Genomic DNA, 13,152 nt, shown 5'->3' on the forward strand with positions numbered 1-13,152 from the left:
AGTTGGTGCAATTTTTACTTATTTCATAAATATTTTATACAAAGTTTGAAAAAAAATAAATATATTAAACAACATTCTTAACTAATATATTCGAATAGAAAATCCTAATCAATGTATCAAAATCGTGATAATGTTCATGTCCGTAGCATCGATGGTGGTTAGCAACACTATGAAAATGACACAAACCAAGTTAAACATTACATTACTTGAATTTATATTGAATTCGACATCGAATTTTATCAACGGCTTGAATCTCAACCCGAGAAAGAAACTATTTGAACTTGAGTTCACTAGATTAGCATCAAATTCACTTGATTCTCAAATTTATAAATTTACCGTTTTTATATAAATTTTTTCATTTTATTTTAACTATAATATTTATATATAAGATAAAGATAATTAGGATACCCGATTCGGTATCTAGATTGAAATTGATTTTTTTTTTATGGACAATTACTTGGTCCGGAAATGGGCCGGACTAAAAACTGTTTAGCCCAATACATTTCCAGGCCATATTAAAATTTGGCATAAAGCCTGCTATCGGGACCCCACAACGACTGTTGATGGACTCATGGATCATGTGAAATGACGTAAATGTACATATATAAACACCTTATTTTCCACAAAAGACAAGTCATACGCCATTTGTTTGGCTATCTGAATTCGTATCGGCATAGGAATCCGAAGCAACCCAAATATCTTCACAAATCAGATCGGTATTCAAATTTTCGCCTCCAAGCCCTCGGAATCTTTGTTCCCTCCACTTGCTGTAAATCTCCGAAGGTATGATTTAATCCCGCACCTTTTTTTTCGGATTTATTTTTTGAGATTGATTCATATACATTGCGTAATATATTGTTTTTATAATCATATGTGTTTTTTATTTATCCTTTGATAGCTGTTTCGGAAAAATAATTAGGGATCTGGTGATTCTAGATCTGGTATTGTAATCGTTATTTTTGGTGTTTAATCGGAAGTTTGACTTCTCTGTGTTTGTTTTGGAGGAGAAATGAGTTTGTTTTCAGCTTAGTTTGGAATTTAGGTGTTAATGCTTGTTCAAAGTGGAAAAAAAAGGCTGGAAGAGTGATTAAAGATGGGATGGAATATTTTTGTTAATTTGTGCTGTGGTGTTGTTTTGGGTTATTTGATCGGATGCTAAGATGTAGATGATAGAAGATTTGCATTTAAGGTCAGGATTTATATTGGAGGGATTTTACTGTTAGGACCTGAGCAGAAATTCTGTTGCAAACATTTCGGCTCAGATGTGGTGGAACTTTTGCGTTATTATTGTGTGCTATTTCATTTTTCGAAGATTAGTGTTATTCTTCTTGAAATGAAAAAATATTTATAAGATTTCTTTATTGCACGATTTCCCATCTTGGTTTCATCCTGTCACCATATAAGGCGAATTGATAATCTATGTCATAGGTTTATAAAATCCATGGTGGTCCCTTGAAACTGCACTTAATGCTCCTGGCTGGTTATTGTGTTGTTCTTTATAGGGCTTTTACATTGATAATCCATGGAGGGGGTTGGAGGTGATGGTCCAGCAGCAGCACTGAATCAACGGAGGCATGAATTGTCAAAGCTTTTTCAATACTTCTTGGATAAATCTACTCCACATACATCTTATCGGTGGATTGGAACCTTTGTTTTAGTGTTGATTTATGCTCTGCGAGTTTACTTTGTTCAAGGTTTCTACATTGTTACGTACGGCCTGGGGATCTACATTCTGAATTTGCTCATTGGGTTTCTGTCACCTCTTGTTGACCCAGAGCTGGAACCTTCGGATGGGCCTATGCTTCCAACAAAGGGTTCAGATGAATTTAAGCCTTTCATTCGCCGCCTCCCTGAGTTCAAATTTTGGTAATTGTTTAGTTTTGGAGGATGCTCAATATTTGATCGGGGCTTTATAAATAAATACTGTTTTCATCACATTTTCTATGTATAAATATTTTACCTGTCTAAATCTATTTGTCACGCCGCAAAAGAGGGATTGATTTACAGTTTTCACTTTGTCCATGCCAGATGGCAAATTCCTGTTTCATGTCATGATGTCTCGTTATGTATGACCTTTTGTTTGTGTGTGTATTACTATTGATTAAAAATGGGGAATGCCATTCGATTCTATGCTAGGATTTGCTGTTGATCATGATTTTTGTTGGATATTTCCAGGTATACCATTACGAAAGCCTTCTGTATCGCTTTCGTCATGACCTTCTTTTCCATGTTTGATGTCCCAGTATTTTGGCCAATATTGTTGTGCTACTGGCTTGTTCTTTTTGTTCTGACAATGAAGCGTCAAATCATGCACATGATCAAGTACAAGTATATGCCATTTAACATTGGAAAGCAGGTGAGCTGAAGAAAATAATCTGCTGCATCTTTACACTTCTTTTGTTATAATAAAAGACCACACCTTTTTTCCACGCCTTATTTATAGTTTGATAGTATTTGAGACTATAGCGGTATTGTTTCACCATGTTTTTCTTGTTTTTAAACAGACATACGGTAGGAAAAAACATGCTACTGGCGCCAGCAGCTCACGAGCAGACTGAAGCTCTTCAGTTTTATGATTTGATGAAATTAAGAAGACAATGAAGCGGAGAACTGAATTAAAATGGAAAGAAAACAAGAAAAGAAACAATGGACTGGTTTCGTGTCTATGTAGTTTACGGGTTTGTATTTACATCAAAACACATGAATGTGGAATTTTTAGCATTAGTTTAGCATTCTGTCGTTATATGTTTAATTGATAATGATGCTGGAAAAAGAAGTGAAAATTGATATTGTTTCGGTCACATCGCGTAGAAGATATAAGTTGGCTAAGCTATGGTTGGCTCTTTTCTCGTGTGCTACCTATAGATCTTATAGTTGAAATCACGTCTTGAATTGGAGTATAAATAGTATGGGGCCAACAAAGAGTTTGAACAAGAAATATTAGGTAAAAATGATACAGAAGCTGAAGTTGGGCACTATCTTACTGTACTGCAGATAAAATACAGATGAAGCTTTCAAGGAAATACGAAATCAAACGTACTGATTGAGCGTCTCATCCACGGTAGAATATTTGACGTAAGGATAAAGCTCCGATGCCTCCAAACCAAACGATGGTTCGATCTCGAAATTTGTCTGATCACCCTTCACAAAAGCAGAGTGGCAAATGGCTAGTCTAATGTTTCTTGGTGATGAGGCAACTACAAGATAAACCCCAAAAAAAATCGAATTTCAGCACAAAGGAGAGATGAAAAAGAGACATAATATGCAAATAAAAGAGTTTTTATCTCACCTTGAATATTCTTCAGAACTTGTTCCTCTGGAATGTATGTTCTTTCAATGTTTTTGCCAATCTTTTTCTCCCATAAAGAGACTAGATCATTGAGAGAAATTGCATTGGAAGGAGGTCTAATGTAGAGGATCTTGTTCATGGTTCTTGGATCATCCACTGTTGTGATGGTAAAAGTGGCTATGTCTTCTTCTTTATTATATACAGCTACATAAATAAAAAGAAAACAAAAATCCAAATAGGTTTGTCGATTCAACTTCACATATATGGTGTAATCATTGTCTCGTTCCAGGCCAATAGAACATGATTCGCAAGGGAGATTCATCACAATAAGCTCACCAATTACTTAACACGACACACAGAATACAACAGCAACACACCATACAAATGTTTTGAGATATGAAAGTGTAATAACACGGCAATTTTTCCCACGTTAGTTTTCTCATGAAGTTTGAGATTGCCAAAAAAAATAAAATAAACAATACCACCACTTTTCAAATTGTAGATTGTACGGTTTTTCTTCCTTTCAGTTTCAAAATACATACTTCATGTATCCGACACATGTTCTAGCCGTATCTGACAGTAGATGAACTTAGTTTATATAGCAAGTGCAAAAGAAATTCAAGTCCATCTCCGATTTCCGAATAACAATTTGCTAGAAAAATCCATCATAATCGCTAATATGAACCCTTCAAGTATTTCTCAAGTTCAATGCGGGACTTTAGTTACCTTTTACGTTCCCATCTCCTAAGATTACAACCTTGTCCCTTGGTGCAGTTTTGGAGTCTATCTGCGCCAGTGTTCTAAGAAACATACCAGCAAACAAATTGCTTGAGACGTAGGTGAAAGGGATTCCTTCAACCTCAACAAAACGGCGAAACCGAGCCTTTTGCTCAAACATAGACCTTGCTGGCTCAACGGCATGGGCACGATCAACATCCGTTCCAAATTCCGAAGGAAAGAATCGCTGGAGACATCAAATAATTCAAGAACCACCTCTTCACTTAAAATGGAAAACAATATGCTAAGATTTGGTAACTAGCTAAAGAGTAAGGACACATGTACAATTTAGTATATGTTGATGGAAGAGGAAATTATCCCACTCATGTGCATTGGTCCTGTTGGAAGTTGATCAAGAGTAAACCTTAACATTGCCAGCCTCCTTAATTGCGGCAACAATCTTTTCTTGATCGGGCAACTGAGCGTATCCGACGGTTGATATCACGATGTCCACTTTCTTTATTGCCAGAACCAAGCTCTCATGATCATACAAATCTCCCTAAATCACATCAAAGTATCAAAACAGCCGAAAAATCATAGCTAGTTTGCTTTGAACTTTACCTTTGCCTACCGTAGGTTATGTTTCAATAACTTTAATTCCGTCTAAAATAATTACCAAGTAGAATCTCACTCGACAAAGGTAATCGTTAACATTTTGAGTTATATTTGCATATTTAAGAATGGAAGTAGCATGTGAAAAATGCAACAAAATTTGAAGTAATGCACTGTTAAATATTCATTATGAATGAAAAAAATAGTAAAAGCAGTACGGAGGAGGGATTAAGTCACCACCTAAGATCACCCCAAAAAAAATCCCACGAGTATATAAAATGAACTAGCTCTATTTTTTGTCCAAAATTCAAGAGGAAGCAATTATTTTGATTTATTTCTACATTTGTCCAAATAATTGAAGGATCTGTCAATTAATTATTCAGAATCCATAAATCGAAAGAGATTGTGCCCATTTTAACACATCTTAACAGGACTTATATAATCTATAATCACTCGATAATCCGATTCCAAACTTCAGTGAAAGATAATAAAAATATGTACTCACAAGGACGAAGATGACGCCTAAATTCTTGAAATTTTGAATGAGGTCGGATCTTTGAGGCGCAGGATTCGATAGAGTGGAGTCCCTGACTAAAATGAAGGTAGGGTGGCCGGCTTTAGCGCTGGCTTCCACGACGAATTTCCCGATGTATCCAGTCCCGCCGACGATCAGAATCTTGCTTTTCCCTGCCATTAATTTCAATTGCTAAAATCCAATCATCTTATTGTTACTAATTTCAAAACCAGTAGTGGGATTTTTTTTTCCCATATAGTTGGATCGGCATAAAAAAAATGAAATTAATGCATTCATTATTTGTTTAATTTTAATTTTTTTAAAAAAATATTATACCATAAATAAGCTTTTGATATGTGAAAATTTCATTTACGAATTTCATCAGTTTTTCTGTAATATTTATATGCTTCTGTGAACTATATTTAAGTGTCGGTTTTTTGTTCATAGAAATACAGTTTCCTATTTTAGCTTAAAAAATGAGACAAAAACTTGTGTAAGACGATTTCACGGGTCGTATTTTATGAGACGGATCTCTAATTTGGGTTATCCATGAAAAAATATTACTTTTTATGCTAAGAGTATTACTTTTTATTGTGAATATCGGTAGGGTTGACTCGTCTCACAGATAAATATTCGCGAGACCGTCTAACAAAAGACTTACTCTAAAAATAAATAATAATCATTAATGACAAATAAATTAATAAAAACAATAATATTGTTATAATTTAATAATAGAAGAATTGAAAAATAAAAAGAGAATTGAGTGATTTCTTATTTCAACTAAACAACTGAAAGCTATTGGATAGATGGATTGATACATAAAAAGAAGATTATAATTATTTCTCAATCAAATCATTCCTCTAAATATCATCTATGTATAACACTCCTTGTATGATCGATGGATAAGTTAGTGTAGTCGTGTTAAAACCTTATCGGTACAATTGGTGGAGAAAACTTGAACAAAGAAAAAAAGTACAACAATAAATGCTCTCCTTAGCTTCAATTACCGAAGATCCTTTAATTGATGCATCTCTATCTTACGCATCAATTCTTGAATGTCGACGTTGACAATGCTTTTGTGAATAAATCAGCTACATTTTCTATAGAATAATTTGTTAGATATCAAGATCACATTTATCTTGGAGTTCATGTGATTTGGCGAAATATTCTTTGTTCTTATCTCATTTAATGTATCATCTTTTAATAGTGCAATACAATCAAAATTGTATTCGAATATAGTCATCGGGCTATCATTAGTTGTCGATAGTTTGTATGATTTTTATGACATCTTCTGTTTCTTGTTAATTACCTTATTAAAAAATTTGTTAAGAAATAGTATAGTTTGAACAACTCTATCTGTTACAAGAATCACTTGAAATTTTTAAGTCGATACCCCATCTTGCATGTTATTTTCTGAAAATTTGATATTGACAATGATCTTATGAAAAGATTGATCACATTATTTTCAGTTGATTCTTATACATACCTTTTATTAGTATAGAAACTTCTAGTTTGCAATACCAAAACAAGTAGCTTTATAACATCCTCAAAGATTTGTTAACAATATAATAAACTTTAGGTTTACAACATTAACAAATTTCAATATCAATAAACCAAAGTGATCTATATTTGATTATATTAACATTGATACAATACTATTTATTTTATGAGTAAGTCTTTTGTGAGACGGTCTCACGAATTTTTATCTGTGAGACGGGTCAACCCTATCGATATCACAATAAAAAGTAATACTCTTAGCATAAAAAGTAATAATTTTTTCATGGATGACCCAAATAAGAGATTCAACCCACGAAATTGATTCGTGAGACCATCTCACAAGAGTTTTTGTGTTATTTTAAACAACATATTTTCTCTCTAGCAATAATTTATTATTATATTACATCTAGACAAAAAATCATTAGAATAAATATCATATCAAGCATATTAAATTTTATTTACTTTTCGCCGCCAAACAAATTATCTTTGGATCTTCAAAATATTCACGTTAGGTTACGATAAAAATATGATTTTTGTAAACATAAATTATCTTCACAAACTTTATATTACGTTGGGTCATTTATATTTTAATGAAAGCTAACATCTCAAATATAAAATTTTTCACATTACAGGAGGAGAAACGTATCAAGTATGATATAGAAAAATCCTTTTATAGAATAATGTGTGTAGGGAAAATATTTATCTCTTTGTTTTTTTATGACATAGGAATCAACGGCTTCTATTCTTCGATGCATATACCGACTAATCTTCTGAGTAAATTAGTAGTCTATAAACCACGTTAGTCAATTAAATCATACCGAGTAAGTCTTATGTGACAAGTTCACTTGATAAGGTGTTGATAAGGAGAATCAAACTTATAATCATTTATAAATTAATGTCCATCTACTTCATTAACTCGGATATTTTATGTTACAACCAATATTTTGATATATATATATATATATATATATATTTATTTATTTATTTATTTATTTATATATATATATTTATTTATTTATTTATATATTTATTTATTTGTTAGGATTCATATCTTCCCAAAATATCCCCATAAAAAAAAACCCATAATCTAATTACATCCTTTTAAATTTTTGAAACAAAATTACAGCCTTTTGACCGCACATTCTCTCTTATGCTTTAATTAGTCCCGTTCCCATATACTTGCATGATACATTTAATTTGTCTCCTCATCTTTGATCATTTTTCTTTTCTAAAATCTTTGATCCTTCCTTGTACACAATAAATTAAACAATCTCACATTTGCGAATTTAAACTAAAGATTTTTCCAAAGTCATAATATTACAATAAGTTTATCGAATTCTCTTTTCCCCACAATACATTTAAGTAACTTTTTATTGATTTTGTTAGGTCAAAGCTGTCGCAAAAATCAAAATCCATCGGACCAAGTTATAAATTTTCTTTATTATTTTTTCAATACAAACTTTTATATACGGGTTTACTTTATTTTTTCAATATTATTTAAGCTCGAAATTCAACGATGGCAAATCATCATGGAATTCGTCCACATCCCATTCTTCTTCCTCTTAACATAATCATTATTTGTTTAAGGTGATCATCTTTCCACTCCATTGAATTTAATTTAATGTGATAATACCTAAATTGTTTATGCAAACAATATTACGTGTGTGTGTGTGTGTGTGTGTGTGTGTGTATATGGCGGATAAATTCAATTGCACGTCTGATAATTTTTTTAATCTAATTTTGTTTAATGTAAGAATTGAGTTTTTCTTGTGAGGGATTAATTAACGTACGTGGTGGTGTTCATGCAGTATCACTGCAACGTTGAACTACGTACATGACGAAAAGGGCAAATATGGGGATGAGGCAACTTGATCCTGATGAAAGGAACATCACTTTGATTTTTGAAGAAGTGAGAGCCATCAAGAATGAAATGGAAGACATCATAGTGATGTTATTCGACCTTAAAAACATCGCGAAAACCCCGAGATCCACCAAAGGTTCTGAAGTTCTTGAAGGGGGGCTAATTCACCAGATGAATCCGAACTTGGCAACCATTCTCAAAAAGGCTAAAACGATCAAGACTAGGATCGATTTGGTTAATAAGTCCAACGAGAATAATAGTACACTATCGGATGCTTATAAAGAAGGAAGCCCGGTTGATCTGACGAGGCTTGCGATGACTCGTAGCATCACACTTACTTTAAACGAAATGATGAAGGAGTTCAAGTCATTGAGGGAGATGATTTTCGCCGAGTGTAAAGAGAGTCGCTCGACTGAAAAGATGGTCGGGATCCGAGAGATTTTCGAGGGCGATGGAGGATCAGAAACAAAGGAGATGGAGAAGTACTTCAATGAGATATATCAAGCTTTTCTTGAGATGGCTGTGATGGTTCGGGATAGAACAATGGATGTTGAGCAAACTGAGAAGAAAAAGAAAAAGGGCAGGACTTGTTGGATTGGATGCAAGTGTTTTTGTTAGTGTTTCTCTTTGCAATTGGTAGCATGGTACCTATTTTAATTTTTCAGTTGAAAAATAAGAGTATTTTGTTGGATTATATTAAAATAATTATGTGACGTGTATTGTTANTTCAAGTCACTGTGAGAATATAGAGAAAGTTAAAGATTTTTAAAAAAAAAAAATTAATATATAGTGATCTAAAAAATCGATTAAAGGTCCTCTCTACGGCATCTACACATGCCTAATGTAATTAATTGAACCCCCAATATATTTAATTTGAGCAAACATTTTCATGTAAGAAATATATAACTATACATTTCAATTAATTAATTTAATTACAATACAACATATTTTGGTGATGATCGATTCGACGACCACGACTCGAGCTTTTATTATTTTTACATACCTAAAATAAAATAGAGCTTTTCCTAAAAAAAAGATTTTACATAAAGGGGTATCAAAGGGTAAATGCCTTTCATTTTCTAAATTATTATGAGAATGTGATGTGTAGCTAGCATGTCTCATTCTACTAGAGTGGAGCATCTACATTTTACCATTTGGCTCTTGTCTTCTTTTCCTCATGAACAAATTGAATTTACTTCAAGCTTTAATTGCTTGCATGTACAAGCCAATTTGTACAACTTGATTCATGCATGATTGTGACCCCATCGTTTTTGGGTCGAAGCTTCCTCGTAAGAACCGATCCCAAAAATAAAAAACAATTATATGTTTCTATAAATATATTTGTTGTGTGTATTTTAAAATATTTGAGTTATAGAGTTAACATTAGTTTTTTTTAAAAAATGGAAAACCCTTCATTTTATGAAACTTCTGATGTTCAATATTTTATCACAAAGTCATATGTGGTGTTCTGCGTCAAATTTATCGAGTTAAAATCTTATGATATATATATTGCTTTTGAAACTTATGCAACGTTAAATATTATTCCAAAATCAAATGGTTTGTATATAATACATGCAGCAGATTCAAGAAAAGTAGATTTAACTACAATCCACAATCCATTACTTTTACAACTATCGTTATCTAATTTCCATGCATGCATGCCAGCATATACATATACATTACAGTACCCATTAATACATATAAATTTAAGAGGGAAAAAGAAGATCATCAGAATTATTAGCATTCAAATTGCTAGACTCGTACGATGATTAGCATATACTGATGACTGCGCCGCTCACATCTCCAGTTTAACGCGTCCTACTTCGATATAACCTGCAATACAGCGCGAAAAATGGCTCAAAACTATATATTTGCACTGATTCATTGATCCATATTCTGTTTGTTCGACTCGGAAAAATCCTTTGTGAAATTAATTTTATAGAAAAAAAATCAGAGTTCTTCAATTATATATTTTTTAGAACTCTTGATATTCAGTGGGGTGTGGAATCTTTTTTTTTTTTTTATCTCAAGAATGTCAACTGAGTTCAATGGAAGTAGAAGACACAAAGGAAAGATACCTATAAACCAACTTTGGACCAGCATCAAACTGGAGTTACATCCTTAATTCAGCATGCATGTGGTCCTTGTGAAAATGTCGACTTTTCCTTAATGTTTTCCGTACTTTTGTTAAAATATGATCAACGATAGTCAATGCTTTGATATGACGTTTTTTGTACTGTTGGATCCATTTGTGCTGCGGACTATTATTAGATAAAGTTGAAGCACACCAAGTGATTCTAGTGAATTTGGGATTTTATAATGCGTGGATAAATTAACATGGACTCAGATAACCCTTCCAAAAATTATCGTTTCTTAACAGATTTAACGAACGGTTCGGAATCGGTGCATCACCGTGAAGCTTCATATGTACCTGTAAATGGTTGAGGAGCGTATGATGGAGATCTTTCTTGCTGGTATTCCAAGCCATAGAGATTGTGAATTAGCTCAGAATCCCAGTTTGAGCAATGAAATTGCTGCATATTATACGAGAAAAGTTGAACGGTTGATAGTCGAGTTTTACTGCAATCGGATGACAGAAACACTTATTGAATGACAAAAGTACTAACATTCAAATGGGAAGTATCAAGCAGTTCATGTGTCTCCTGAAGCAATGATACTGGAGCATTTACAGTTCTCTCAACTGTGTCGTCAGAAGGATTCACCCCTGTTTCCAAACGACTGAATGGAACTCCTTGTGCCAATGAATTGAATTGAAAGGGTGCCGGATTAACCATGTCCGGTGATACAGCAATAGCATGAATGTCGGATATGAGAACCGGAAGCATCTGCAAGAGGGGACTCATAAATAATGATAGATTTTACAATCTCGTATGTTTTAGCTATGTTACTTTAATGAAGATGGATTATTTACCTCTTTAGTTAGGAGATTATCAACGTCAAAATCCATTTTCGGGTTGATTACAGCGAGTTTCATCGATAAAAACTTGCAAAACAATAAGATTACTGGTCAGGATCACCCTTTTACATTAATATGATATGATTACCTATAACTATAAGTTCAGTTAAGCGTATGTACCTCTACTTGTCTTTGAAGAGATTGAACATAGTTGATGATTTCGTCGAGCAATCCGGCTTTCCCTATAATCTTGTTACACCCTGGAACAAGATCTTGAAGATACTTCATTCTTTCACTTATTTTTTCCCTCCTAACCTGGAATAATCAAGAAAAGCCCACAATAAATTTTCAAGAATCTTGATACAAGACTTGTTATCAATATTTATTTCTTACTCTTTCGGCTAAGCTGTGGCTGTCTGTGGCTTGACCACGACGTGCTCGAACATGAATATAGTCCGTTTTTGCCAAGTCAGGCACCGTTGTTTTCACCTTAGAGTAGTTCAGAGTTGAAGGTTCATTCTTGGTGCTTTTGCTGATCACGACCTTTTTATCTGACGATTCTTCCGCACTTTCTTTCATTTTTTTATCTTGGGATTGTTCTTCATCCACCTATAATGTGTATATGTACCCAAAATCCAATTTAATCATCAAATTCTACAAGATATTAAGTAGAACACTATCTTGAATTCTAGGTGTTGAAACAGGGCACTAAAACAGAACATTATTAACAAGAAAATTCACCATGCATAAATTGACGTGCATTTCAACTGTTTAATTAAGAAACAAATAATTCAAGTTTTGTCTTACAAAAAAAAAAAAAAAAAAAAAAAAAAAAAAAAAAAAAAGGAACGAACCTTAAAGTTTTCGATAGTATCTGCCTTCCTCTTCTTAGAACCGTCTCTTCCAACGGCGGAGCATGGCATCTCCGGCAAAAAAGCCCCCGCTGGATCAACATTAGCTGCCACCTCCGCCGCTTTCGGTTGGACGCAGCTGGCTGTCATCGGAACCACGCAACCCATTTCAAACTCTGACCCATTCCCATAACTCAAAACCCAATCAGTATCCACACCTGGATCCTGCTTCATAGCCCGGCCCAAAACCAACTCGCTCAGTCCCTGATCACCATTATTTCCGAGCAAACCCTGAGCTTGGATTGGAAAAGAAAAAACACCCATGTCACCGTCTCCGGTGATACTCACCGCATTATCCAAACACCGTAGCATCTCCGGAAAAGCACAGTTCATTTGGCGACAATTTATCAGATAAAGAGTTCGCAAATGTGCTTCGTAAAAGAGCAGCAAAAGCGTTTATGCAGGTGAAAGATTAGGTGAACTTCATGCAATTTCTTGGGTAGATTGCGTCTTCTGGTAGAGTTTTCTTTTTCTTTTTTTGCCAATTTTTGTCGCACGACCTCCGAAGTGGAAATGGTGAAGAAAAGATGGTAATATTTAGGTTTCTCACGTGTGGATTGAAAAAAATGGTAGAGTTGAGAGCTCAAGGATTAGAGGACGGTTGGAATATATATATATATATATATAGCAAAAACTTGTGTGAGACGATTTCACGGGTCGTATTTTGTGAGACGGATCTCTTATTTGAGTCATCCATGAAAAAGTATTACTTTTTATGCTAAGAGTATTACTTTTCATTATGAATATCAGTAGGGTTGACTTTTTATTATGAATATCAGTAAAGTTGACCTGTTTCACAGATTAAGATTCGTGAGACCGTTTCACAAGATATAT

At 33.7% G+C, this 13,152-nt stretch overlaps 4 protein-coding genes across 4 annotated transcripts; 2 read left to right on the top strand and 2 right to left on the bottom strand.

The window, feature by feature from the left end:
- The first annotated feature begins 624 nt into the window (after positions 1 to 624).
- On the top strand, positions 625 to 2,801 carry LOC140962800 (protein RER1B-like). Its single transcript, XM_073421811.1, has 4 exons — positions 625 to 783; positions 1,503 to 1,866; positions 2,176 to 2,356; positions 2,505 to 2,801. Exons 2-4 carry the CDS (start codon positions 1,523 to 1,525, stop codon positions 2,556 to 2,558), a joined length of 579 nt encoding a protein of 192 aa, XP_073277912.1. The 5' UTR covers positions 625 to 783; positions 1,503 to 1,522; the 3' UTR covers positions 2,559 to 2,801.
- Positions 2,802 to 2,887: 86 nt separating this feature from the next.
- Positions 2,888 to 5,379, bottom strand: LOC140962799 (phenylcoumaran benzylic ether reductase Pyrc5-like). Its single transcript, XM_073421810.1, has 5 exons — positions 5,124 to 5,379; positions 4,431 to 4,565; positions 4,016 to 4,253; positions 3,290 to 3,493; positions 2,888 to 3,197 (listed from the first exon to the last, which is right to left on the bottom strand). Exons 1-5 carry the CDS (start codon positions 5,310 to 5,312, stop codon positions 3,031 to 3,033), a joined length of 933 nt encoding a protein of 310 aa, XP_073277911.1. The 5' UTR covers positions 5,313 to 5,379; the 3' UTR covers positions 2,888 to 3,030.
- A 2,786-nt stretch (positions 5,380 to 8,165) lies between these two features.
- Positions 8,166 to 9,201, top strand: LOC140962552 (syntaxin-112-like). Its single transcript, XM_073421505.1, has 2 exons — positions 8,166 to 8,216; positions 8,438 to 9,201. The coding sequence occupies exon 2, from the start codon at positions 8,464 to 8,466 to the stop codon at positions 9,106 to 9,108; it is 645 nt and encodes a 214-aa protein (XP_073277606.1). The 5' UTR covers positions 8,166 to 8,216; positions 8,438 to 8,463; the 3' UTR covers positions 9,109 to 9,201.
- An 811-nt stretch (positions 9,202 to 10,012) lies between these two features.
- LOC140962377 (uncharacterized) lies at positions 10,013 to 12,907 on the bottom strand. The gene is made up of 7 exons (XM_073421245.1): positions 12,262 to 12,907; positions 11,801 to 12,016; positions 11,588 to 11,722; positions 11,423 to 11,494; positions 11,118 to 11,336; positions 10,922 to 11,024; positions 10,013 to 10,323 (listed from the first exon to the last, which is right to left on the bottom strand). The coding sequence occupies exons 1-7, from the start codon at positions 12,649 to 12,651 to the stop codon at positions 10,286 to 10,288; spliced, it is 1,173 nt and encodes a 390-aa protein (XP_073277346.1). The 5' UTR covers positions 12,652 to 12,907; the 3' UTR covers positions 10,013 to 10,285.
- Between the last annotated feature and the right edge of the window lie 245 nt (positions 12,908 to 13,152).

Source organism: Primulina huaijiensis, chromosome 17 (assembly GCF_012295235.1).
Source record: "Primulina huaijiensis isolate GDHJ02 chromosome 17, ASM1229523v2, whole genome shotgun sequence".
Classification (NCBI taxonomy): Eukaryota; Viridiplantae; Streptophyta; class Magnoliopsida; order Lamiales; family Gesneriaceae; genus Primulina; species Primulina huaijiensis.

Excerpts from the sequence above, each read along its gene's own strand:
- LOC140962800 (XM_073421811.1), top strand. The coding sequence starts at position 1,523 with ATGGAGGGGGTTGGAGGTGATGGTCCAGCAGCAGCACTGAATCAACGG. Across the intron at positions 1,867-2,175 it reads CTCCCTGAGTTCAAATTTTG|GTATACCATTACGAAAGCCT; the intron begins GTAATTGTTTAG and ends GGATATTTCCAG. Across the intron at positions 2,357-2,504 it reads CATTTAACATTGGAAAGCAG|ACATACGGTAGGAAAAAACA; the intron begins GTGAGCTGAAGA and ends GTTTTTAAACAG.
- LOC140962799 (XM_073421810.1), bottom strand. The coding sequence starts at position 5,312 with ATGGCAGGGAAAAGCAAGATTCTGATCGTCGGCGGGACTGGATACATC. Across the intron at positions 4,254-4,430 it reads AGGAGGCTGGCAATGTTAAG|CGATTCTTTCCTTCGGAATT; the intron begins GTTTACTCTTGA and ends TGATGTCTCCAG. Across the intron at positions 3,198-3,289 it reads AGTTCTGAAGAATATTCAAG|TTGCCTCATCACCAAGAAAC; the intron begins GTGAGATAAAAA and ends TTTATCTTGTAG.
- LOC140962552 (XM_073421505.1), top strand. The coding sequence starts at position 8,464 with ATGACGAAAAGGGCAAATATGGGGATGAGGCAACTTGATCCTGATGAA.
- LOC140962377 (XM_073421245.1), bottom strand. The coding sequence starts at position 12,651 with ATGAACTGTGCTTTTCCGGAGATGCTACGGTGTTTGGATAATGCGGTG. Across the intron at positions 12,017-12,261 it reads ATACTATCGAAAACTTTAAG|GTGGATGAAGAACAATCCCA; the intron begins GTTCGTTCCTTT and ends TACACATTATAG. Across the intron at positions 11,723-11,800 it reads GCCACAGCTTAGCCGAAAGA|GTTAGGAGGGAAAAAATAAG; the intron begins GTAAGAAATAAA and ends TGATTATTCCAG.